A 26,122-nucleotide genomic window follows, 5' to 3' on the forward strand; every position below is an offset into this window, starting at 1 on the left:
TGTCCCGGGGGGCGAGTCTGGGCACCGGATCCCACCGTCCTGCCTCCGTCACAGACACCCCAGCCCGGGACCGAAGCTGCCCAGCAGTGCCGTCGTTTGTCACTGCGGTGACGCATGCGGGGGCCGGCCAGCACGTGCACACAGGCCCAGCCTGGACAGAAAGAGCTTGAGAGCTCCCGGGTCGTCCTGAGGCAGGAGACCACACGGTCCTCCCCGCGGGCCCGTCCCCTCAGCAGGGCTGAGCCCCCCGGGGCGGGACAGGCCCTCGTCACAGGGTGTCGGCCGCAGTGGCCTGGTGGCCCCGCGCCCGCCCCGTCCAGTCCCTCCTTGGGTTTCCGAGAGGCCTCTCTGGGCCCGTGCGGTCGGAACGTGACCGGGCTTTGGCTGAGCCTTTGTCGTTGTGTGTGTGTCCTTGAGCCGGAAGAGGAGGGAGACCGACTTTCGTCACCTCCAGGGCCGTTTGTCATTTTATTTTATTTTATTTTATTTTATTTTTATTTTATTTTTTTTTTAATTTTTGAGACAGAGAGAGACAGAGCATGAGCAGGGGAGGGGCAGAGAGAGAGGGAGACACAGAATCTGAAGCAGGCTCCAGGCTCTGAGCTGTCAGCACAGAGCCCGACATGGGGCTCGAACTCACGGACCGTGAGATCATGACCTGAGCTGAAGTTGGACGCTCAACCGACTGAGCCACCCAGTTGCCCCCGTTTGTCATTTTAATTTTTTTTTTTTAACGTTTATTTATTTTTGAGACAGAGAGAGACAGAGCATGAACGGGGGAGGGTCAGAGAGAGGGAGACACAGAATCTGAAACAGGCTCCAGGCTCTGAGCAGTCAGCCCAGAGCCCGACGCGGGGCTCGAACTCACAGACCGCGAGATCGTGACCTGAGCCGAAGTCGGCCGCTTAACCGACTGAGCCACCCAGGCGTCCCCGTTTGTCATTTTAATTAAGGTGACAGGTGCACTGGCATCATCGCGCCCCCCCCCCCCCCCTTAAATGTGATCACAGGCGATGGTGCTGTAGCTGCTGCTTGAGGAGCCCTTCCACGCGCCCGGCCCGCTGCGAACACCAGTCCTGCATCGCTCCCAGACTGCTCCGGGAGACCCCGCACCACCTGCCCGTTCCCTGGCCACCTTCCCAGTGGTCTGGGAGTCTCGGCAAGTATACACAATCACGGAACCCCCCCCCCTCGCGGTCAGGAGAGAACATTCCACCCCTGCCACGAGCTCCCCCGTGCCCACCTTGGGGAGCCCTCCCCCCACCCCGCCAACGCCGGCAGCCGCCGACCTGTCCGCTGCCCCTTGCGAGGACATCGCGAAGACGGGGGCGTGCCGCCTCCAGGGTGTGGAAGTGGCCTCTTTCGCTCGCTGGGACGCGTCCCGGGTTCAGGCCCCTGGTCACGCCCGCCGGGAGTCTGGTCCGTTCAGGGCTGCGTGGGATTTCGCCGTGTGCCGTTTGCTCCTTCCATTTTTACCGCATCAGGGATCTTTGTTTGCGTTGTTTCCAGTTTTTGGTGACTGTAATCAAAACTGCTAAAACCATCCGTGTGCCGGTTTGGGGTGCAAATGGTGGTTTTCGTTTCCCTCGGGCAAGTACACAGGGGGCCGGACGGCTGGCTGGTGCAGTAAGTGTGGGTTTAACTTTATGGGAAACGGCCAAACCGAGAAAACTTTTTTTTTTTTTTTTGTTTTTACAATTTGTACATCTTCGTGCTCACCGCAACCATTTGGGGCAGGTGCTCTCGTTGTCCCGCTCTCCAGGCGAGGGCACTAGCACCCCCCCCCGGGTCAGGCGGCCTGCCCAGGGCGCACGCCGGCCCTGCGGCAGATCTGGGGAGCTTGGCCTCAGCCCTCCGGCCCGATGCCATCGCGTCTCGCTCACTGGCGTCTGTCGCTCTCACGCTGCTGCCTTCCCCCGCCTTCCCTCCTCACGCGGGCTGGCCCGGCCCCGCCCTCCTCGGGCCCCTTGTCCGTCAGCGTGCCCACCAGCCGAGCCCCGGTGGGTCCTCTCTCTTGATCTTTCCTTGGCCTTGATCTTTCCTGCTGCCGGGGGCCGCGAACCCGGGAGCCGCAGGCGCGCCGGGCACCGACGCGAGGCCCTCCTCGCTTTTGTCAGTCAGAGCCCCCAGAGAATGCATCTGGAGAAGTCACTCCTTCGCTTCTGTTTCTCTGGAAAATGACCAGATAGCCCCCAAATCACGGAAGTCCGTTCCCGAAGCGCTGAGCACATCCACTCCTACGCCTCCTCCCGGATCACCCTGCTCTCGCGTTAGAAAGGACGCCGAGTGCTCGTTTCGGCAGCACATCCAAAAAAAGGACACCGGGTCATCTTCCACCGTTTTCTCTGGAGCATCTTTGTGGCAGTTCAGCAGCTGCTTCCTTGTAAACGATGAAGCAATAAAGGCAAACGAAACCGCGAGCACGGGCGCCTCACTGCCTGCTCCCGAGAACACCTGCTCCGTGTGTACATAAACACTGTCCCCACCTGTAATCCAGTCAAGCAGCTGTCGCCACTTTTCCTGTTTTGCGGATGAGGTAGCCAGAGCCCGGGGAGGCCAGATGGGGAGCGGTAGGACCTTCGGACTCCAGGTCGATCGTGCTTCACAAATGCCTCTGTCCACACGGGACGGGTGACCCGTGAAGCCTGCCGGGGACGTTGGCCAGGTAGCGAAGAGTGTGGGCACTTCTGGCTCCAACTGACCGATGCGTGGCCTCGGGCAAGTGGGGTACTCTCAGCCTCAGTTTCCCTGTCTGTAAAAGGGACGCTGACGGGTACTTGTTGCACGGACTTCCTGGGAGGGTCGCGTGATTGATGCAGAACGCCTCACGCGCTACCCGATGCTCATGAATAATAAATAGTAGCTGCTTTTGTGAGTTAGGTCTCTGTCGGGCGGGCAGTACTAACCAGCGGGGCTGAGAGGACGGGAGCGACCACGAGGCTGGCTAGCTGAAATAGAAGAGGTTAACTCAGGAGACGGGGTGCAGGTCAGCGCACTGTCACAGAGGAAGACGGACCTCGGGGAGGCACAGAAAGCACACAGAAAGAGAAAGCAGCTGTGACCCGGGAGCGGTCGACATTCTCTTAACCCGAAACGTGAGGGAGGCCAGGCAGGCACCCGTCCTGTTCGAGGAGACCCCCCCCCAAATGAGGATTCGTTGTTCTGAGCTGACTGAGGAAAACCCCCAAAGGTCTAGTGGAGGCAAGAGGCCACCGTTATGATCGGGGTGGTGGTTTTCGTGTGTCAATTTGACCCGGCCACAGGGTGCCCGGATATTTGGACGTTGTTCTGGGCGTGTCTGTGAGGGTGTTTCTGGAAGAGGTTAACATCTGGATCGGCTGGAGTGAAGCAGATTGTTCTCCTGAGTGTGGGTGGGCCTCGTCCAATCAGGCGAAGGCCCGGCTGGGACAAAGAGAGCTGAACCTCCTCCGAGTGAGAGGACAACTTCTCTTGCCTGACCAGCTCCGAGTGCGGGCATCAGGCTCCTTCCTGCCTCGGACTCCGACTGAAATGTCGGCTCCTCTGGGCTCTCGAACCCGCTGGCCTTTGGCCTAAAACCTTACCAGCTCTGAGTGCTCGGTTTGCCAACTGCCAATCTCGGGACTCGTCAGCCCCCATAGCCCCACGAGCCGGTTCCTGACAGCAAATGAACACCTATGTCTCTGCATCTCCCTCTGGTTCTGTTTCTCTGGAGAAACAACTAGGAAAGCTGAGGCGAGAGAGCCCAGCGGGCCGGCCGGCCGCCTGCTCTCCGGGCTGGAACCTGCGGCAGCCCGCCCCAGGGACAGCCTCCGCCTCCAGAGAAGACCCGGGGATCCGACTGGGCGGGGGGAAGGAGGAAGGGAACAGATCCCCGTGCTCAGGCCGTGCACAGGGCCCCGGTAAAGATCTATCATCACCCGCTAACTGGGGAAGCCTGAGGGGTGCTCGGGGAAAATTCCAGCGTTTCCCTAGCTTCTTGTTGGGCCCATCGTGCTCACCCTTGAAGCCCGCAGCCGGTCAGGGGTGAGGTGGGCAGAAGGAGTATCCGTGCCGACCCCACCACTGCAGGGTGCTCCCCCAGACCCGACGTTCGACCTCTGTGCGGCCTCCTCCCGGGAGCTCCCCGGCAGTGGGGTTTTGTCCCTCGACACTCCAGCTCCAAAGCGGGTCAGAAGGGCAAACATGTCAGAGGCCACTCCAGGTCCCTCGGCACCCGAAGCTGAGAGCCCCTCTCTGCCCCGCTCCCCTCCGCAAGTCACTTCGTCTGAATTCCCTGCCACGCGAGCCCCAGACCCCGCCAGGGCACTGCCACCCCCCCCCCCCGCCCCTCCACGCGAGCCCTGCCCCTCCAATGCCCGTGGCAGGTGCTCCGATGGTGGGAGCCAACTGTTCCACCAGGAAAGCCTCAGGGAGGAGCGACGGGGAAGGGAAATGTTTTCACTGCAAAATCCCCGCCCGCCTCCTCCAGGTCTTGCCGGGCTCCCTCCCGAGCCCCTGGTGGCGGGAGGGGGGCCGGCCCGGGCGGCGCCCCTCAACCGACACCCGGGGTCCGACACGCTCCGGGCTCCACCCTCAATGTCTTAGTTAAAAAAATGAAATCTCAGAAAAGTTAACAGAATGATACAACCGATGCCGTAGGCCCTTCTCTGCATTCACCAGTTGTGGGTTTTGCCACGTTTGTGCTCTCTCTGTACACACACACGCACACACAAATGCACCCTAAGACAAACACACTCGAACACAGACGCTAACGTGCACGTGAAAAAATGTTTACTGAATCACTTCAAGGTATTTCAGGTATTTTCAAATATTCTTAAAGTAATGCCAGGTTATTGACTCAACAGTATCAGTAATATATATTTCATATTCAGTTTTCCCTAACTGCCTCCGAAGTTTCTCCTGTGGCTTTTTCTTGACCCAGAACCCGGTCGAGGTTCCCACCTGTCGGGCCTCCTCCGTCCCCCCGATGCTCTGAGGTGCCTCTGTCGGAATGTGCAGGTCTCCTCACGGGGATCAGGGTGAGTCTCCCGACAGGAGCTCTGCGCAGGTGAGACGGGTTCCTGCACCCACACCGGAGGGCTCACGGGAAGGGGATGTGAGCCCACTGGCAGGGGTGTGGGCCCGCATGCAGGGGAGAAGCTCTCGTGCTGTCAGGGGCTGACCTTAATGTCCCAGGCAGGTGGGGGGCAGGAAATGCAGCCCCATGGTGTGGAGGGAGGTCCACAGCCAGCTGCGCCCGTCCCCACTTGGTAGAGTGCCACGGTAGCCCCACCAGACGGAAGAGCGCTGAAGAAAGGAGCTGCAGGGGAGCAGGTGTCCGCGGTGGGGGGGGGGGGCAGCTGTCCAGGGTGAGCAGGTGTCTATGGCGGAGGTCTCTACAGGTGACGGGTGTCCACAGGAAGGGGGCAGGTGGCCTCCTCGAAGTCCCGGAGCAGGCTCCACTAGGAGCGGCTGGCGTGTGCACGGGAGTGGGACCCAGAACAGGGACCGTGGCCGAAGTCCGCTAAGGAAGCCAGGGGACGGGATGGCCCCGGGGGGAGCAACGTGTCACCAGACAGAAAGCCCGTGAGGTGCACGGACTTTCACTTGCAAAACGGCAGCGTCCCACAGTCCTGTGCTCCGGTCACACCGAGGGCAGAGGCCAGGGGACGGGGCCTGGACCCGTTCAAGTCACCCCATGCCGATGTCCTTGCCCCCAGGATGGCTTGGGACGCAGGGCGTGTGTGTGGACTCAGCTTTGAGGAGCCACGGAGGCCGAGGGTCATGCCACCTTCACCTGGGAGTAGATGACAGACGAGCCCGGGGGGTCGGAAGGCCGGTGGCTGGCGGCCTGGCCGTGGGAGGGCAGGTGGGTCCGGAGGAGCCCTAACACGGAGTCCGGGTTCGCTGAGGGAGGAAGAGCACCGGTCAGCCGGCAAAGGAGGCCCGGAGCTCCCCGCGCCCCAGCCCCCGTGTCCCTGTGTCCCCGTCCCACCCTGGCGCCTCTCCCCACCCACGCGGCAGCCGCCCTGTACCGCCGGGGCCCTCTCCTGAGCCCTTCGCCTCTGGCCGGCCCGGCCCCTCCTCGGCCTCACTTCCCACTCTGCTCCCCACGCCGCTCCCTGGGTCCCCGCGAGCAGGAACCTCCCTCTAATCTTGCGAGTGCTTTGAGCGCAGGCCCCTGACCGAGCGGGGCGCTGTGCCCCTCTGTGGCCTCGGACGGGTGGCCGCCGCTTCTGCCCTGGTGGTCTCGTCCACGGGGTGGGAGCGGTAACGTCACCCACCTCCAGGGTCACTGTGACCTCACGTGAGCTCACGTGTGTGTGCGTGCACCTTCCAGCGTCTGTCACGTGTCGCGTGTCTGCTGCGTGCCAGGTACGGTGCAGACGCACACGTGTGCACGCTTATGGCGTATTCACGTTTAGCACTTAAAACTACTTGGCACACAGGGACTTTGGAACACGTGTGGATGGGACGTCAGACGTTATCGTTACTTGCACACGGTCTTAAGCTGGAACGGAATAGGGCAGTCTGCAAGCAGGCTCTGTCCTCGTGGCTCGGTGTGGCCCTCCAGGCTTCCTGGAGCCACACCGAGGAGCAGAGCTCAGTCGGGAGCTGGGACTCCGGAGACAGACCGTTCAGTGATGTGCTTGCTTTGCGACTTCGGGCCAGTCGTTTCAGGTCCTCTGCCTTAGTTCCCTCGTTTCCAAGATTGAGGGAAGACAGTACTCGCCTCAAAGGGGGTTGTGAGCGGGTGTGAGTCCCTGTGTTACAGGTGCGCCATTGAACCAAGAATGGGCACAAACACGGTTCATCTGACTTTATACAAGAGGATCGGAAGACCAGAGAGGGAAGCAGAACGGCTAGAGTCACACAGCACTCTTTACGGAGCGCAGCTGGGAGCGGGTTGTCTCCCTGACGCCGGAGGGGTTGGGCTGGGACCGGTCCTGGCAGACCACTCACGAGCGGGCAACGACACAGCCAGACCACCAGCGGTCAGTCACCCTCAAAGCTGCTGTAATGGTATTTCCGCATCTGCTCTCTCACCCCTATGAGACAGTGTGGGGTGCAGAATAATGCCCCCAAGATGTCCATGTCCTGATTCCCGGAACCTGTGAGTGTGACCTTACAAAAAGGGACTCTGCAGATGTGATTAAGATTAAGGATCGGGCCGCCTGGGGGGCTCCGCCGGTTAAGCGTCAGACCTCAGCTCAGGTCGTGATCTCGAGGTTCATGAGTTCGAGTCCCGCGTCAGGCTCTGTGCTGACAGCTCGGAGCCTGGAGCCTGCTTGGGATTCTGTGTCTCTCTCTCTCTCTGCCCCTTCCCTGCTCATGTTCTCTCTCTCCCTCTCTCTCTCTCCCTCTCTCTCTCAAAATAAATAAACATTAAAAAAAAAAAAGATTAAGGGGAAATGATTCTGAATTAATCCAGGTGGGATTTTGAGAACTTTAAATCAGAGAACGTTTCCCAGCTGCACCCAGAGGGAGACCTGACTTGGGACAAAAGGGCAGAGATGTAGCACTTTGAAGACCGAGGAGGGGGTGTCCTTGAGAAGCAGGAAAGGGTAAGGAAATACTTTCTCCCCCGGGGCCTCCAGAAAGGAGCGCGGCCCAGGGAGACGCCGGTCTGACTTCTCCTCCCCCCCACCCCCCACCCCTCCGGAGCTCCTGGCCATTTGCCACGACGGCAATAGAAATCGGACAGAGGCAGGACAGGGACAGTAGCCCTGTGTCCCGTGACAGCTGCGAGTGCAGAAGCCCTGATGGCATAGCCCGTCCTCAGGCCATCCCGCGGCGTCTGTGATGAACGGCAGAGCGGCACCGCACGGTGGGCCCGGGGACCCCAGCAGGGCAGGCGGGCGCCAGTGAGGGTGACCCTGCGTGAGGGCGGCTCCGCGCCCGGTCTGCCCCAGACCTGCCCGCAGGACGGAGGCGGGGCCGCGCGCGGCCAGCGCTGTCAGAGCCCAGGGTCCCCAGGTCTTACCTGCAGGTCTGCTCCCCTGCGGAATCCTCTGGACTTCCGAGCACACAACTTCTCCTCCTTTCGGATTTACTGGAAAGAGATTGCAGTTTGAGAGACTGCCAGGCTCCTGCCTCTGGTCTGAGTTATTTCCTCCTCCCCCAGCTGGAGTTCGCTCTCTGCAGGGACACGTGTCCCCCGGGCGTCCGCACGGCCCCCCCACCCCACCCCGTCCTCTGCTGCCCCACCCCTGCCGGACCAGCCCCGGCTCGCTGCCCAAACAGGGGCACCTCGCTCCTCACCATTGCTGTATACTGGCTGTAGTTCCAGCCAGACTGGTGCATTGTGGTAGATGGGCTCTCGGACGTCGGAGTCTGAAGGGCTCCTGTGGGACAGAAACGGCCGTGTCTCCCAGGAGCCCTGATGAAGGAGCCAACGTAATAATCGAGCCCCGTTGGCAGGTCTTTGGGCAAGGTGGCTGCCAAGCCCGGAGACACAGACGACCGCGTCCCGGGTGGTTTGCTGCTGTGAACGAGTACGTTACAAATCGCAACATGTTCCCGGACGTGGTGGGCACGTGACACTACCGGGCACTGTGCTGATGCTTGTAACAGTGTCAGGGCGATCTATTATCATCCTTCTCTTATAGACGGAGACAATGGTGGTTCCGAGAGAGAAAGTGACTTGCTCAAGACCGCGTAACTAGACAGGGCGAACTAGAACCTGGCTCCAAAGCCTCCCCTCTCAGACAGATCCGCATCTCAGAGGAATCAGTCATGATGAGCACTCAGGAACTCCCCATGGTCAGGATGCTGCCGCCATGGGCTCGCCCGGAGAGGGTCTTGAGCTGCGGCGTGCCTCCCGAGGTCAGCCGCCGGGATCCAAGATGGGAAACCTTCTTCACCGGCTCCGCGTCTGGCTGGCGGACCGCCTCTCTGGACGGCCAAGTCGCGTGACTCCATCTCCTCGGCTGTCCCCACGGCAGGTGTGGGTTAGGTTGCTCACATTCAGAGATTTCCAGGCCGGCTGAGCTAAGATTAGCTTCGGGCACGGATGGATCCAGTGTTTACAGCGGTCACGCAGACAGCCAAGGCAACCATGGTGCAGGGTGCAAGTTAATAAATGAAAAGGAACTGGCCCTTGACGCAAGGAGGCCCAGGTAGCTAAGGCAGCAGTGAATTGCTACCTGGGAATTGCCTTGACCTACGCCAAGGGAGACCACAGTGTGCAGGCGGCACAACCTGTCTGCGTCCTTAGCGGTCACCAGACCCAGGTCAACTTTCATCCCCTGCGGGCATCTCCCTGAGCACACGAGATCATAGCCCCGGTCTTACCTGGAGGGGTCAGAGGTCGGCCTTCCTCCTGCAAAGGAAAGCAGAGCATTTGGAGCCACGGGAGGAGGGGGCCTTGCCCGGGAGCACGGCCGCAGGGAGGGGCAGGCTCCACGAGGCGAACCCTTCTCTGCTAAGCCCGAGGGAGGCGGCAGATGGCATGAAAATTCCTGAGCCTGGCTTCCAGAGGGGCCGAGTTGCAATGTGAAAGGGGGCTCCGTAAAGAGCAACGCTCGACGGCTGCAGGGGGGAAGCAGACCTGATGGGTGTGACAACACTGCCCGTTGAGACACTCAGCAAGTCACGAGGCCCCACTGGGTTTCTGTCCCCACTCCCATTTCTCGGTCTTCCTTCTCTTCCTCCCAATCCTTGGGGACCTCGTAAGGGTGGAGAGGGAAGTGCACGCAAGGGTATGGTGCTGGATAAACTCCTCTCCTCTGGGCATCTTCCACGCACTAGGGCTATTTGAGGAACTCTGTGTTTGTGAAGAGGAATTCCGGGGGACCAGGAGGGGAAGGGGGGACCGGGATGGTGGTGGGGGCAGCGGCTGAGAGCTCAGCACGAGCCTGAGGGGACAGGACGGGGAGGGCAGGGGCTCCCGCAGAGGTGACCCACCTGCTTTCCTTGGGAGCCGGCAATACAACAGCAGGGCCACGACCCCAAAGCCCAGGGTGCTGAACAGCCCCCCGGTGACGCCCGTAGCAATGGGGCCACTTCTGCTCCCAGTCAGCCCTGGAGAGGAGAGCCCACACATGAGCTGGAGGGAGAGGCTTGTAGCCTTGACCTGCCCTGACTCCTGGAGATGGTGCCCGGGCCTGGAGGAGGAGGGGAAGAATCTGGGGACCCAGGACTCCCGAGGCAGCAGCACAGGAGACGGCTCTTCTCTTTGAGAGGAAGCTCCTGTCTGCGGCTGGGGCAAGGGTGGGGGGCCAGGGTGGACAGAGCCCATCAGTGAGCGCTAAAGTCAACGATCCTCTCGGGCCTCCTGCTCCCACTCAGGTACCAGCACTCCAGAAACACTTCAGAAAATGACAAGTTAGAGAACTCCCAGCTTTGCGCACCTGCCCCTGAGAACGTCCTGGTCAAACATCAGCAGGGGTACCAGAACATCCTTGGAGGAGGTATTCTGTCCACATCTGTGGCCTGGGAACAGGAAACTTACCTGACATGCTGAGTGGCACCGCCTCGCTGCGCCGGGCCCCCAGGCCGTTGTCGGCCTCGCAAGAGTAGTTTCCAGAATGTTCTGCGGTCAGAGACAGGTTGAGGGACGCTCCTCCTCCAGAGGGGGCCGAGCTGTTCCCCAGGGGGACGTCCTCGTGATAAAACCGGTACAGGATGGGGGGAGAGCCCCTCTGGGCCTCGCAGTGAAGCTCCACCATGTCTCCCACCTTGGCCTGGGCCCCGGGCGCCCTGAGGGTGAGGGTGGGGTGCGATGCTGGGACTGAGGGAGACAAAAGCCAACAGAAGTTCCTACTTCTAGTGTATCCATAAAGGAGCAGTAATTATAAACAAATGGCAGAAGTCAGATCTTCATCTTGGAAAACAGGCTGAAACTCAGACGGCAGACAAAGCTAACGACCTTAATCTACAAATGCACAAAATACCCAATAGAAAAGTGTGAAAGGGTATGAATCACTAAAAACTTGAAATAGCCAATGAACAATTGTTTTCGTTACTAATTAAAGACGTACAAATGAAAACACCCATCAGATGGGCAAAACTTAAAAGGACAGACGATACTGATAGAGTTATGGAGAAACAGGTGCCTTGAGATGCTCTAGGCGGGAACGCAAATTTGAGACACTTTCTTGCACGGCGATTTGGCCACACCTGCCAAGTTCAAAACGCATCAACTTTGACCCAAAAATCTACCTCTAAGACTGCTGCCTTTAGGAATACTGACATCAGATGTGCAAAGGTCTTTGTGCAAGGATTTCTATGCTAGAATTTTTATAATAGCTAAAAACTAGAGGTAGCCTGGTTGGCTGACTAAAGAAACACAAGAGATAGCCAAGATCTATTTTTTAAACTAAAGCCAAGATGTATGTTTTAAGTGAAAAACGCAAGTTGCATCATTAGGTATAATCTGATGCTGTGAAAAATTTTATACTTTTATATTTATAACACATTTGAATACTTCTAGAAAAATGCCCATGAAACTATTAACAGTACTTATATCTTGGAAGTACACGGACATAAAAGTGTGTGGCTGCAGGTGGAGACCTTCACTTTTTATGTTCTCCCTGCTGTACCGTCGGTTTTCTTACGAAGATTTATGCATCCCTTCAGAATAACGAATTGTTAACAACTCGAAAGTTGTGCTGAAACACGGCCACGAAGGATGAAGGAATGCCACGGTGGAGACCAGGGCAGGCCCACGGAAGCCCGGCTTTCCCATCGCTAGCTGTGTGCAGACTGCCTGCTTCCCACCTCTTGAGTCTCATCTGGCTCTCCTGCGAATTGGGGATAACGGCGGTTTATCTCCAAGATGAAATGGGATCTCGCACGCCAACTACTAAGCACAGGGCCAGGCACATGCAAGGGCTCGGTGAGGATGATGATGATGACAGTGACGAGGACAATGATGGCGGTGGTGGTGAGAAATCTCTCCCTTTCCCGCAGTTCTCTGTGATCGGTACCCCTGTCGCAGAGCTAAGACATGACTCACGGAGTCCAGGCAAGGAGTCCCTCAGGTGTGATGGCAGCAGCAGAAATAGCCTGCATCGTGTGAAGGAATCATAGAAACAAAGGCACGAAGGTGAGCAGAACGTCAGGAATACTGAGTGTGGCGGGCACGGTGCGCGGTCCGCTGTGTTGTGAAGAGAGAGGGAGTGGCATTTAGCTCACGTTACACGCCTGCATGGTGGATCTGAGAGGTAAGTGTGTAAGAGTCTCTGGAGTTTCTCCTTTTGAACAGCTCCTTCCAGGAAACTTCGAGTCCAAAATACTCCACAGTCACTGTGCACCAAAATCATAGAATTTTAGGGCTGGGGATGACCACAATGGCCATCTAGTCTGATTTTCCCACTTTATGGGTGTGGATATCGAGGTCAACGTACGGGGAAATATGCTCGGCCAAGGTCATGCGGCTAGTTGCCTCCAGAGCTGAGACCAGAACGCTCACCCCTATGGCCCTTAGCATACTTGTGCTACCCTCCCCCGGGTCCCCCCGAACAGGAGGTCGGAGGTTCGGTCTGTAGGGCTGTCACAACCGGTTCAGAGCTCACAAGAAGCCGTTTCCCTTTGGATTCAACAATGAATGGCAAGTGGTCAGAGGGCAGCATGGAGAACGGAGGAATTTGGTGGAGGGTGGCTCGTGGCATCCATGCTGTCCTGTTCTAACCTCTCTGTGCTGCTCTCCCGCGGCCCCACTGCTTTAAGATTCACTTTGTAAAAAAAAAAACAAAAAACGTGGACTGGTTGTGTCTCCTAAAAGGCCACGCACAGAGCTAATGTTAATATGGAGTTTTTAATATGGAAGTCTCAGGCGTATTTATATTCCTGGTAATAAAGAAGTATAAGAATAGGGGCACCTGGGTGGCTCAGTCGGTTAACCGTCCGACTTCGGGTCAGGTCATGATCTCGCAGTCCGTGAGTTCGAGCCCCGCGTCGGGCTCTGTGCTGACAGCTCAGAGCCTGGAGCCTGTTTCCGATTCTGTGTCTCCCTCTCTCTGACCCTCCCCCGTTCATGCTCTGTCCCTCTCTGTCTCAAAAATAAACGTTAAAAAAAAAAAAAAAAAAGAAGCGTAAGAGTAAAGGCTTGGGGGGGGTGGGTCAGGAGAGAAAAACCCGGACAAGGAACAGCCAAACCTGTTTCTGGAGCAGAGAGACCCATAGTCTCCCTTTGTAATCTTAACCACAGATCAGAATATAGTCTACGGTGTAAAAACCCTTTGCATTTTTAGTGAGGAGTTTCGATGCCACTGAGGAAGACCGCTTGGGCTGGGTGGCCACGAAGGTCCAGGTTCTTGTAGGGGAAACCACAGGGAGGATCCTGGATGCGCAGAGGGAGGCTGTGGCGGCAGGAAGTAGTGGGGGCCCGAGCCGTCCCGGCAGCCGGGGGGAGGACCTCAGCTCCCCTCCGGTGGCCGGTCCTTGCCTGTGCTGCTGGTGGGGCAGGACGAACTCACCGATGACGCTGAGTGACACCACCTCACTGCGCTGAGCTCCCAGGCCATTGCTGGCCTCGCAGGAGTAGTTTCCAGAATGTTCTGTAGTCAGAGACAGGTAGAAAGACGTTCCTCCCCCAGAGGGGGCCGAGCTGCTCCTCAAGGGGACGTCCTCGCGATAAAACTGGTACAGGATGGGGGGAGAGCCCCTCTGGGCCTCACAGCGAAGCTCCACCACGTCCCCCTCCACGGCCTGGGCCCTGGGCGTCCTGACGGTGAGGACGGGGCGGGACGCTGGGACTGAGGGAGGAAAAACAGTTAACCATCAGTTCATGCTGTTTGAACATCTCCCTCCACAGGAAAGACATTTCAAACCAGAACCTGTTTTCCTCGGTCTTTAGTGACCTTGTGACATTATCAAAGCCCAGTGATGATTTCCTCAGGTCTGCGGACACAGTAAGATCCATGTGGTGCCGTATACAGCTCAGAGCACTGGGATACACAGTCTCCAGTGTGTTTGGGGGCCTGAAGGCAAAGGTTACAGGGACTGCCGAGAAGTCAGGAGACAGTTGGGGGAAAGGAGGGACAGGAGACCCGTGACTCACACAGCCAGGGACGTCACGGAGCCTGGGCCGCGTCGGAAACGAGGTCCACAGAGAATGGGTACTGATCACCTTATTAGCTCATTTCATAGTCATTCACTCGTCCAAAATTAATGGAGCACTGAGTAAGTCCCAGGAAGTGCGCCATGTGCTAGGGATTCAAGAACGAGAAAGACCCCGTCCCAGCCCTCCCGAAGCCTCAATCCAGGGGACGGGATAGGCAGCGATCACGTGAACGGCAGGTGCAGAACAAACACAGCGATGACTGATGCAAAGTGGAGACTAATGTGCTGTGAAATGTGTCATCCCAGGGACCTGGTCTCGCAGGGGCTGGTCAGGGAACGCTTCCTCACAGGGACATCTGAAATCAACCAGGTGAAGAGGAAAATGCAGAGCGTGCCCGGCAGGCAGACAGCATGTGCAAAGGCCCTGAGTTGGAAGAAGGCTAGAGCCCTGGAATTACTGTAACAAGGTGGCAGCAGCAGTGAGAGGCGGTCTGAGGGGTGGCATGAGTAGGAGAGGGAGGCTGGGCTCGAGGAGCCTCGGGGAGGACACTGACCCCCCTTCACACAGCCGCAGGAAGTCGCTAAGTGTATCTGTACAGGGCTGTGAGGTAATCCGATTGGTCCTGACTCATCATGCTAAATAAATGTCCGGGGAAAGGTCCTAGAGAGAGGGAGACGCTGGGAGAGGAGGAGGAGGACAGAAAGGGCTAATCGGTGTGCAAATGTCGGGAATGCGAGAAAGACAGAATCCAGGGATCAGGTGGAGACTCACGGAGAGCAGAGGCCTCTCCTCTGGGCCTTAGGCAGAGGACGGAGGGGTCACCGTGTGGGCACCAAGACAAGCGATATGGTGGTGGAGTCGGGGGCCAGCGTCCGGGAGGGAGCAGACAGGTCGGTGAACTGGAGCTCTGCTGGGGTCTGAGGACAGTGGTGGCCAGAGGGGTTGAAGCAGCAAGCAGGGCAGGTTGTTGGAGTGGCGCGTGTATAGGGGGGTGCAGGCTGGCGTGGAGCAGGTGACGAGGCGTGGTGTCCAGTCGCCAGCAGCTACACATCAGAGCCATGGCCTGATGGCAGGATGGAGGGCAGAGCTGTGGGTGAGATGCTGCCCTGCGGGGAAAGGGGCATCTCGGGGAGGCCAGCCCGCGACGGGGCCAGGTGCACACACTGGGACACGGTGGTCCAGCCCCAGGCAATAGGGGCGGGGACAAAGTCGGGAGAAGCTCTGGCAAGTCTCGTAGCCAGAGCTCCGGGAGGGGGCCGGAGGAGCCAGAGAGAAGTTCAAGGGCCAGTGAGACAGTGAGGCGGCCTTTGTCCTGATGGACAGACAGAGGAAACCCCACCCCAGCCTCTTCTGGGCTGAGACGCGCCCACGTCAAGTGTCCTTTCCTGCCCATCATTGCGGACCAGGATGAGGTCTGTGGTCTGAAAGCCTTTACTTCTACGTGAGGGCGTTCTTGGTCACAGCGGCTGCAGGATGGCTTCTGGGGAACACACAGCAAGGGGAAGGTGCAGGTTCCTGGAAATGGAGAGTCCAGACCTCCCAGATGGAGGCTGTGCGGGCAGGGCCTGCTGTGATGTCATAGCAAACGGCCCCGTGGCACCTCCGGCCTGGGCCGCCGGGAAAGTTGGGGGTACGGTCGGCCCCTGGTTGTGCTGTCGTTAGAAGACTCAACTCACCTGTGACGTTGAGTGACACTGTCTCACTGCGCCGGGCCCCCAGGCCATTATCAGCCTCACAGGCATATTTTCCAGAATGTTCTGCGGACAGGGGGAGTTTGAAGGATGCTCCTTCTCTGTTGTGGACCCTGCTGCTCCCCAGGGCGTTGTCCTCGTGATAAAACCGGTACAGGATGGGGGGAGAGCCCCTCTGGGCCTCACAGCGAAGCTCCACCACGTCCCCCTCCACGGCCTGGGCCCTGGGCGTCCTGACGGTGAGGACGGGGCGGGACGCTGGGACTGAGGGAGGAAAAACAGTTAACCATCAGTTCATGCTGTTTGAACATCTCCCTCCACAGGAAAGACGTTTCAAACCAGAGCCTGTTTTCCTCGGTCTTTAGTGACCTTGTGACATTATCAAAGCCCAGTGATGATTTCCTCAGGTCTGAGGACACAATAAGGTCCATGTGGTGCTGTATCCAGTTCAGAGAACTGGGATACACAGTCTCCAGTGTGTTTGGGGGCCTGAAGGCAAAGGTTACAGGGACTGCCGAGAAGTCAGGAGACAGTTGGGGGAAAGGAGGGACAGGAGACCCGTGACTCACACAGCCAGGGACGTCACGGAGCCTGGGCCACGTCGGAAACGAGGTCCACAGAGAATGGGTACTGATCACCTTATTAGCTCATTTCATAGTCCAAAATTAATGGAGCACTGAGTAAGTCCCAGGAAGTGCACCATGTGCTAGGGATTCAAGAACGAGAAAGACCCCGTCCCAGCCCTCCCGAAGCCTCAATCCAAGGGATGGGATAGGCAGCGATCACGTGAACAGCAGGTGCAGAACGAACACAGCGATGACTGATACAAAGTGGAGACTAATGTGCTGTGAAATGTGTCATCCCAGGGACCCGGTCTCGCAGGGGCTGGTCAGGGAACGCTTCCTCACAGGGACATCTGAAATCAACCAGGTGAAGAGGAAAATGCAGAGCGTGCCCGGCAGGCAGACAGCATGTGCAAAGGCCCTGAGTTGGAAGAAGGCTAGAGCCCTGGAATTACTGTAACAAGGTGGCAGCAGCAGTGAGAGGCGGTCTGAGGGGTGGCATGAGTAGGAGAGGGAGGCTGGGCTCGAGGAGCCTCGGGGAGGACACTGACCCCCCTTCACACAGCCGCAGGAAGTCGCTAAGTGTATCTGTACAGGGCTGTGAGGTAATCCGATTGGTCCTGACTCATCATGCTAAATAAATGTCCGGGGAAAGGTCCTAGAGAGAGGGAGACGCTGGGAGAGGAGGAGGAGGACAGAAAGGGCTAATCGGTGTGCAAATGTCGGGAATGCGAGAAAGACAGAATCCAGGGATCAGGTGGAGACTCACGGAGAGCAGAGGCCTCTCCTCTGGGCCTTAGGCAGAGGACGGAGGGGTCACCGTGTGGGCACCAAGACAAGCGATATGGCGGTGGAGTCGGGGGCCAGCGTCCGGGAGGGAGCAGACAGGTCGGTGAACTGGGGCTCTGCTGGGGTCTGAGGACAGTGGTGGCCAGAGGGGTTGAAGCAGCAAGCGGGGCAGGTTGTTGGAGTGGCGCGTGTATAGGGGGGTGCAGGCTGGCGTGGAGCAGGTGACGAGGCGTGGTGTCCAGTCGCCAGCAGCTACACATCAGAGCCATGGCCTGATGGCAGGATGGAGGGCAGAGCTGTGGGTGAGATGCTGCCCTGCGGGGAAAGGGGCATCTCGGGGAGGCCAGCCCGCGACGGGGCCAGGTGCACACACTGGGACATGGTGGTCCAGCCCCAGGCAATAGGGGCGGGGACAAAGTCGGGAGAAGCTCTGGCAAGTCTCGTAGCCAGAGCTCCGGGAGGGGGCCGGAGGAGCCAGAGAGAAGTTCAAGGGCCAGTGAGACAGTGAGGCGGCCTTTGTCCTGATGGACAGACAGAGGAAACCCCACCCCAGCCTCTTCTGGGCTGAGACGCGCCCACGTCAAGTGTCCTTTCCTGCCCATCATTGCGGACCAGGATGAGGTCTGTGGTCTGAAAGCCTTTACTTCTACGTGAGGGCGTTCTTGGTCACAGTGGCTGCAGGATGGCTTCTGGGGAACACACAGCAAGGGGAAGGTGCAGGTTCCTGGAAATGGAGAGTCCAGACCTCCCAGATGGAGGCTGTGCGGGCAGGGCCTGCTGTGATGTCATAGCAAACGGCCCCGTGGCACCTCCGGCCTGGGCTGCCGGGAAAGTTGGGGGCACGGTCGGCCCCTGGTTGTGCTGTCGTTAGAAGACTCAACTCACCTGTGACGTTGAGTGACACTGTCTCACTGCGCCGGGCCCCCAGGCCATTATCAGCCTCACAGGCATATTTTCCAGAATGTTCTGCGGACAGGGGGAGTTTGAAGGACGCTCCTCCTCTGTTGTGGACCCTGCTGCTCCCCAGGGCGTTGTCCTCGTGATAAAACCGGTACAGGATGGGGGGAGAGCCCCTCTGGGCCTCACAGCGAAGCTCCACCACGTCCCCCTCCACGGCCTGGGCCCTGGGCGTCCTGACGGTGAGGACGGGGCGGGACGCTGGGACTGAGGGAGGAAAAACAGTTAACCATCAGTTCATGCTGTTTGAACATCTCTCTCCACAGGAAAGACGTTTCAAACCAGAAACTGTTTTCCTCGGTCTTTAGTGACCTTGTGACATTATCAAAGCCCAGTGATGATTTCCTCAGGTCTGAGGACACAATAAGGTCCATGTGGTGCTGTATCCAGTTCAGAGCACTGGGATACACAGCCTCCAGTGTGTTTGGGGGCCTGAAGGCAAAGGTTACAGGGACTGCCGAGAAGTCAGGAGACAGTTGGGGGAAAGGAGGGACAGGAGACCCGTGACTCACACAGCCAGGGACGTCACGGAGCCTGGGCCGCGTCGGAAACGAGGCCCAAGTTGGAAGACTCAACTCACCTTTGACGTCGAGTGACACTGTCTCACTGCGCCAGGCCCCCAGGCCATTGTCGGCCTCACAGGCATATTTTCCAGAATGTTCTGCGGACAGGGGGAGTTTGAAAGACGCTCCTCCTCTGTTGTAGACCCAGCTGCTCCCCAGGGCGTTGTCCTCGTGATAAAACCGGTACAGGATGGGGGGAGAGCCCTTCCAGGCCCCACAGTAAAGCTCCACCACGTCCCCCTCCACGGCCTGGGATCTGGGCCTCCTGATGGTGAGGATGGGGCGGGACACTGGGACTGAGGGAAGAAACGTAAGTTAGCTGACATCCGTATCTTGTCACATTTCTTGTATTTTCATTTTTCAGACATGACCTCTGCGCTGTATTGATGACGTTTTCTAGATCTTTCCCTGTACCAGAACACTCATGCATATCAACACATCAATAGACACATAAAAGCATACAGGCACGCACATGCACAGGACCACAATATACGCACTGGTCTATGGCCTGCTCTTTCCTTCAGGAACGCGGCACGAGCATCTTTCCACGTCATTGCTTAAAGATCTACCTCATTTGCTTTTAGAGATCCAACTTACTGTGGTACGATTCACACGCCACAAAATGCAACTCTGACATCTACAATTTGCTAACTTGGGATAAACATTGCCCGATTACGTTAATAACCGCAAAGCATTCCAGTGCATGGATTCACCACGGTACACTAAAGCAGTTCCCCACGAGCAGGTGTTTATGTCCCAGCTCTCCTACGATGTCACGTCCCACAGTCCTGCATACACGTCATGGTACATTTGCACGTGAGCTTCTGAGCATGAGTTCTTAGAAGCGGACTTTCTCGGGTGAGGAATATGAACATTTCAAGTAACCATATATTATGCTAGATTGTTCTTCAAAAACTTTGGACCCTTTTCCCTTTGCATTAACGGAGGTAAGAGCTCCTGCTCCCACACTGTCATGAGTGATAGTCACAGAAATGCAGAGGCTCATTTTTATTATTTGTCTCTTCCTAATCCTAAATTCTACAGTTATTCTTTTAATGATTATGTATTTTTGAGAGAGAGAGAGAGAGAGAGAGAGAGAGTGAGCGCGCAGGGGAGGGGCAGAGAGAGAGGGAGACATAGAATCGGAAGCTGGCTCCAGGCTCTGAGCTGTTGGCACAGAGCCCGATGGGGGGCTTGAACTCACAAGCCGTGAGATCATGACCTGAGCCGAAGTCAGATGCTCAACTGACTGAGCCACCTAGGCGCCTCTACAGTTATTCTATCTGAACAACTCCCCCGTGTATCCTATGTGACTCTTCTACTTGTTGATTTTTCATGGGCTGCTGGTGAACTATAATCCATGAATGAGAAGTTACTGCCTGCAAAGTATTCAGATATTGCTTACAAAATGGAAAATTTGACAGCTGTGATTAATTTTTCAAAATGTATCAAGTCAATTCTTTTTTCTGCTCCCCTATGAAAAAACAGTAGTCACCATGAGAAAATTCTTGTTCTTTTATTTCTTTTTCCCCATCTGGCCAACTAGCTTTTCTTTGTTACATATATTTTTTTACACCTTTGGCACTCTCTGTGACCATAACTCTCACAGTTGATTAGGCTTGTTTTCATATCTGATTCAGTGGTTTTCAACCCTATGTGTACAATATTCTTAACTAAGGTTGTGTTAAAAAAAAAAAAGAGAGAGATTCTGAGACCACATCTGAGAGATTCTGAATGTAATGGGTCCAGAGAGATGATTAGTAATGAGCCTGTTTTCAGAGCTCCCAGACTCTAGCCTGCAGCCAAGGCGGGGCTCCTTTTGAGCCCTTTGTATCGATTCATATTTTGGCTGGCTGGATTTTGTCATCATATAACTTGTTCGAGAAGGTTTAATGGATACTAAGTTCCCTGGGTCCCTGCACGTTTGACCATGTCTTTTGGATTTGGTATAAAATTCTCCATTCTTTTTCCTCCTTTGAAAGTGCAAATCTGCGGAGAAAGAGGATCTCTTTTGCATCGTTGGTGGGAATGCAAGCTGGTGCAGCCACTCTGGAAAACAGTATGGAGGGTCCTCAAAAAACTAAAAATCGAACTACCCTACGACCCAGCAATTGCACTACTAGGCATTTATCCAAGCGATACAGGTGTGCTGTTTCGAAGGGACACACACACCCCTGCTGTTTATAGCAGCACTATCGACAACAGCCAAAGGATGGAGAGAACCCAAATGTCCATTGACGGATGAATGGATAAAGGAGATGTGGAGTATTACTCGGCAATCAAAAAGAATGAAATCTTGCCATTTGCAACGACGTGAATGGAACTGGGGGTATTATGCTAAGTGAAATTAGTCAGTCAGAGAAAGACAAAAATCTTCTGACTTCATTCATATGAGGACTTTAAGAGACAAAACAGAGGAACATAAGGGAAGGGAAACAAAAATAATATAAAAACAGGGAGGGGGACAAAACAGAATATGGAGAACAAACAGAGGGTTCCTGGAGGGGCTGTGGGAAGGGGGATGGGATAAATGGGTAAGGGGCACTAAGGAATCTACTGAAATCATTGTTGCACTACATGCTAACTAATTTGGATGTAAATTAAAAAAAGAAAGAAAGAAAGAAAGAAAGAAAAGAAAAGAAAGAGCGAGCAAATCTGGACATGACTTCTCTCTCCCAGCATTGGTTTCTGTGCAAAGTCTAAGACCAATCTAATAATCTTTCTTTCTGAGATGACCAATTTCATTTATTTTTGCCGTGATAACATGTGCACGCACACCCACACACAACGCATGTGCATACACACACATGCACGTGCACACAACAAACATGTGCACACACATGAACACACGTGTGCATATATAACCTCGAAATTCAGTAACCTTATTAGAGTATTTTTTTTTAAATTTTTTTTAACGTTTATTTTTGAGACAGAGAGAGACGGAGCATGAACGGGGGAGGGGCAGAGAGAGAGGGAGACACAGAATCGGAAGCAGGCTCCGGGCTCTGAGCCATCAGCCCAGAGCCCAACGCGGGGCTCGAACTCACGGGACCGCGAGATCATGACCTGAGCTGACGCTTAACCGACTGAGCCACCCAGGTGCCCCGAGTATGTTTTTTTTAAATTTTAAATGTTTATTTATTTTTAAGACACACACACACACACACACACACACACACACACATAGTGGGGAGGGGCAGAGAGAGGGAGACACAGAATCCGAAACAGGCTCCAGGCTCCGAGCTGTCAGCACAGAGCCCAACGCAGGGCTTGAACTCATGAACCATGAGATCATGACCTGAGCCGAAGTCAGACGCTCAACCGACTGAGCCACCCAGGCCTTTCGATCTACGTATTCAATTTTCTTCACTTTGGGAAAATTTTTTATTACATCTTGGACTTTTGTTTTTTCTCTTCAGTTTGGTTTCCTCTCTTAGGGACATTCCACATGGGGGTCTTCATTGGTCTCCATATTTCAAACATTTTGTTGCTTTCGTTTCTCTTTTTCTACTTTGCATTCTGTCATGTTTTCTCAAACCAATTCTCCCTTTGATTAACGGTTTTCAGAAGGATACATCCTGTTCTTAAGGCTTCAAACTTGGATTTCATTTCTAAGAGAGCTTTGTGGGGGTTTTTTGGCTTTTCTTCTGAGCTCTGCTAATTTATAAAATGTCTTCTGTTTTCCTATCATGTCTTCTTTAACCTGTTTGTTCCTTTTTGCAGTTTTTTTTTTTTTCTGGAGTCCGTATTTTCTTTAATTGTATTGAGAATAGTTAGAAGAATTTGTGGGTTTTTTTTGTTTCCTATGCCAATTCTTTTTAAAAGTATTATGAATTACGTGTCCCTTCTTCCCCTTTTACAGTTTCAAATGCATCAATGCAAAACTCCCATATTCTGCTTCTTTTTGCTTATAACTAATCCTTCAATGGATGGAGGTATATTCAGAGTCTTGTATCTGCTTGAGAATGCTGTGTGTGTGTGTGTGTGTGTGTGTGTGTGTGTGTGTGTGTGTGTGCGCGCGCGCGCGCGTCTGTGTGTGTTTCGTTGACCCAGGGCTGGTGATCGATGCCAAATGGGTATATCTTATCAGAACACGTTCCCGCAAACTCTCTTTGTCGTTTCTTTGGGGCACAGTCCCTCAAAAAAGTACATAGTTTTGTCAGAGTATCTGCCTGGCTCACAGTGAAGCTTCCCAGCTCACAGACAGTTGTCTGCGAATCTAGGGCTCATGAACTTCTGCCCATGTGCAGGAGTGGATGCAAAGATCAGTGTTCTCTTCCTCATCTTGCCTCAAAGGCTTTTTGTTCATTGTTTTATGAATGCCGACTGAGGACCTGCACTGTGCCAGGTGCCAAGTAGGCACAGGTATGTGGCGGAGACCCAGAGTGACAAGGCTCTGTTCTTATGAAGCTTACAATGTGGTTTTGAGGGAGGCAGGCAAGAAACAGGAGATAAAGAAGTTTGAGGCATTGCTAAATTTGAGAAGAAAATAAAACGTGGTAACGGGATGGACGGCGCCTTAGGGCTGGGGCCTTTCCTAGGTAGGTTACATTCCGGCTTTGGAGCCTGGGTCTCACGACACTTAAATTTCTTAACTAATCTCTTGACCCCACAATTTACGTTGGGAGAATGTCTGCCTTTGGTCATTCGTGATTTCTGTGAGCTGAGACAGAGGTTGTCCAGGAGCAAGAGAGCCTTCAGATCTGTCTGTTCAAAGATAAGACAACTCCACCCGGACTCACGTGTTCCTAAGACCAGCACGTTGCCAGTTTACACACTCACCAGCTGCTGCCTCTAGCCGCAATCATGCTCTGACTCCTGCCCACTCCCATGGCCCTGGCGGTGCCTCCCCTCGCGCCGCCGGGAGCGACGGTGAAGCCGTCGGGTGGCGCTCTCCCCTGGGGGGCCGGGCAAATGGGCCCAGCTCGGCAGCACGCCCCGCTCTGCCCCCGCTGTCTTCTCTGGGGCTCGGAGGGATGCTAATCACCGTCTTGCCTAACTTCCAGCATACGGTGGAAACAGTAAGACAAAGGCAGTTTACACGTTTTGCCCGAATTACGAACCACGTTTTCATAGCCAGAGCCAGAATTCAGATTTTCTGACTCATACTTAGATCGGACGACCCAAGTGTTTTCAAGTATGCTGGCTCTTTCTAGGAAACCCCAGAGTCCCTGCCGTGCACACGGGTCCCTAAAACAAGTATTTTCTGAACCGTAGTTCGTGCTGTGCTGTGTCGTCTCCACGCTTTTGTTGGGCTGGAGGTGGGCAGTGCAAGGCCTGCGGCCCCCGGGGCCTGGCTGCCCGCCCGGTCCTACTGCTGCCTTGGCTGGAGCCATCCGGCCCTGGAGGCCAGGCAGAGGCTGAGATACACGGCAAGGAGTCGCAGCCAGAAGCCGAGAAGTTGATGCCGGCATGGCAGAGGTCACGAGGTGGAGAGAAGGGAGGGCGCTTAGGAGCAGCAGGGGTGACGGTGGGGACACAGGAAAATAGCTGGTGGCCTGCGAGCAGAGTGAGCTTTGAGCTCGTCACAGGCCAGTATCACCTGCTCTGGAGAAATAAGTGATTTTCTGAGAGATCTCCCAGCTCTTCCTTGTGCCTGCAAGTGTTGTCTTGTTTTTCTCGCTCCCTGGACGTACACGAAACAACCCTCCCCTCTGGGGACACCCGGTCTCAGTTTCCTCATGACGTAGAATGGTCTGGTGAACCCTGCTCATGGTTTTTCCATCATCCTTCTATTTCTCATAAAAACAGATAAACCAACAGGGGCGCCTGGGTGGCTCAGAGGGTTGAGCGTCTGACTTCGGCTCAGGTCATGATCTCACGGTTACGTGGGTTCGGGCCCTGCCTCGGGGTCTGTGCTGACAGCTTGGGGCCTGGAGCCTGCATCCGATTCCGTGTCTCCTTGTCTCTGCCCCTCCCCCACTCACCCTCTGTCCCTCTCTCTCTCAAAAATAAATAACATTAAAAAAATTAAAAACAAAAAAACGGCCAAACCCACAAACAACTGGGCTTTCACTCCCGAAGAAGCAAAGATCCAAGTATAAACAGAAGCAACTTCACTCCAAACGTGATGCCACCTATTTGGGTGGTTACATGGGTCACCATGAGCTGTATGCCTCTGATTTGTGCGCTTTTCTGAACGTATGGCATATTTCAACAACAACTTAAAAAATGGAATACGATAAAATGAAACTTATTTTCACGGATTCAGGCAAAAGATCACGGAAACTCCAGAAAACCCTTCCTCCTTCCCTCGTCGACCCTGCCGTGAGTGCTTCAACGGCTTGGGAACTCTGGACCAGTTGAGGGCTTGCCGGCTACTTGGCTGCGTGACCCTGCTCGCAGCCAAGTGCACGCTTGAGTGTTAGTGCTTCTGGGCACTGGGTTAAGAAAGAGTCTCCCAGGGACGGGATCTACAGAACATGTGAAAACCTCGGAGGGAGTGCATTCCTCTGGTAAAAGCTGAGGAGTCCCTTGAGCTATCCAGGGGTCAGGCTGAGCCAGGGCTGGGAGGGCCAAGGCCCACAGCTGGCTGCCAGGGGCGCCACGTTGGGGAGGTGCAGACTTCTGAAAGGAAAGAACCCTGTGAGAGGCAAGGACTGAGTCAGCGCCCCCGGGGTTCAGCCACAAAACGCCGCATGCAAAAGCAGAAGACACAAAGGAGAAGGGAGTCTGGGTGTGACGGCTGCCTCGCCACTTGTCGCATCGGGCCTCAGTTTCCTCTTCTGTAACACAGTGGCAAAACAGAGATGAGTGGCTGACAAGAATGCAGGGCTTACCTTTGACAGAGAGGCTCTTGGCCTCACTGCGCTGGGGCCCGAAGCCATTGTCAGCGGTACAGAAGTAGTTCCCAGAGTCCTGCACCGTCACAGTGACACGGAGGGACACTCCTCCTGCAGACAGGACCGACCTGCTCCCCAGGCTGATATTCTCGTGATAAAACTTGTACAGGATGCGAGGCGAACCTCTCTCAGCTTTACAGGTAAGCGTCACTGTATATCCTTCAGGAACCGAGGCCCCATGGGGGCTGAGGGTGAGGACAGGACGAGACACAGGGACTGAGGGAAAGAATCTTCAGTCAGCAGGTGCTGGGCCTCCTCCCTGCACATTTCCGGTGCTGGCCGGGCTTCAGCCCCTGCCTTCCACGCGCCCCCTTCTCCCCACCTGCCCCCCTTGAGGTGACCCCACTCCTGTTTTCCGGTGTAAATGACACTCTTGTGGAGGAAGTCCCTTCTTTTACCCCTCCCTCTTCCTTCCTGTGGCCCTGGAAGAGCTGCCCCCACCTGCCCACCCCAGACGAAGCCTCCTCCTTCTCCACCTGCCTCTGTCCCACATACAGGTTCTCTGGCTCCACCGGCTTCTTCCAAACCCCATGTAGACGTATTTAATCCTCTCCACATTAGAAAATCAGCAAAGCGCGGGGCGCTCTGGTGACTCGGTTGGTTAAGCGCCCAACTCTTTGTTTCGGCTCAGGTCACGATCTCATGGTTCATGGGTTCGAGGCCCATGCTGGGCTCCGTGCTGATGAAGCCTGCTTGGGATCCTCTCTCTCTGCCTCTCCCCGGCTTGCTCTCAAAATAAATAGATAAA

At 55.6% G+C, this 26,122-nt stretch overlaps 1 protein-coding gene across 4 annotated transcripts in view; it reads right to left on the bottom strand.

Moving 5' to 3' along the window:
• Nucleotides 1-4,735: 4,735 nt before the first annotated feature.
• The window catches only part of FCRL5 (Fc receptor like 5), a 39,894-nt gene continuing 18,507 nt past the window's right edge, over nucleotides 4,736-26,122 (bottom strand). For 3 of the 4 annotated variants that reach the window (XM_019438549.2, XM_019438554.2, XM_053908856.1), the window contains 11 exons: nucleotides 25,312-25,590; nucleotides 18,550-18,828; nucleotides 17,898-18,176; nucleotides 15,646-15,924; nucleotides 13,383-13,661; nucleotides 10,415-10,693; nucleotides 9,868-9,984; nucleotides 9,256-9,283; nucleotides 8,224-8,306; nucleotides 7,946-8,014; nucleotides 4,736-5,868 (listed from right to left, as the gene is read on the bottom strand). In XM_019438549.2, coding sequence (XP_019294094.2) covers nucleotides 5,744-5,868; nucleotides 7,946-8,014; nucleotides 8,224-8,306; nucleotides 9,256-9,283; nucleotides 9,868-9,984; nucleotides 10,415-10,693; nucleotides 13,383-13,661; nucleotides 15,646-15,924; nucleotides 17,898-18,176; nucleotides 18,550-18,828; nucleotides 25,312-25,590 — 2,096 coding nt within the window. In that variant the 3' untranslated portion in view covers nucleotides 4,736-5,743. The remainder of the gene's footprint in view (nucleotides 5,869-7,945; nucleotides 8,015-8,223; nucleotides 8,307-9,255; nucleotides 9,284-9,867; nucleotides 9,985-10,414; nucleotides 10,694-13,382; nucleotides 13,662-15,645; nucleotides 15,925-17,897; nucleotides 18,177-18,549; nucleotides 18,829-25,311; nucleotides 25,591-26,122) is intronic. The other variant, XM_053908855.1, reaches the window with a different exon arrangement.

This window comes from Panthera pardus, unplaced genomic scaffold, assembly GCF_024362965.1.
Source record: "Panthera pardus isolate Hobbes unplaced genomic scaffold, ASM2436296v1 HiC_scaffold_21, whole genome shotgun sequence".
Classification (NCBI taxonomy): Eukaryota; Metazoa; Chordata; class Mammalia; order Carnivora; family Felidae; genus Panthera; species Panthera pardus.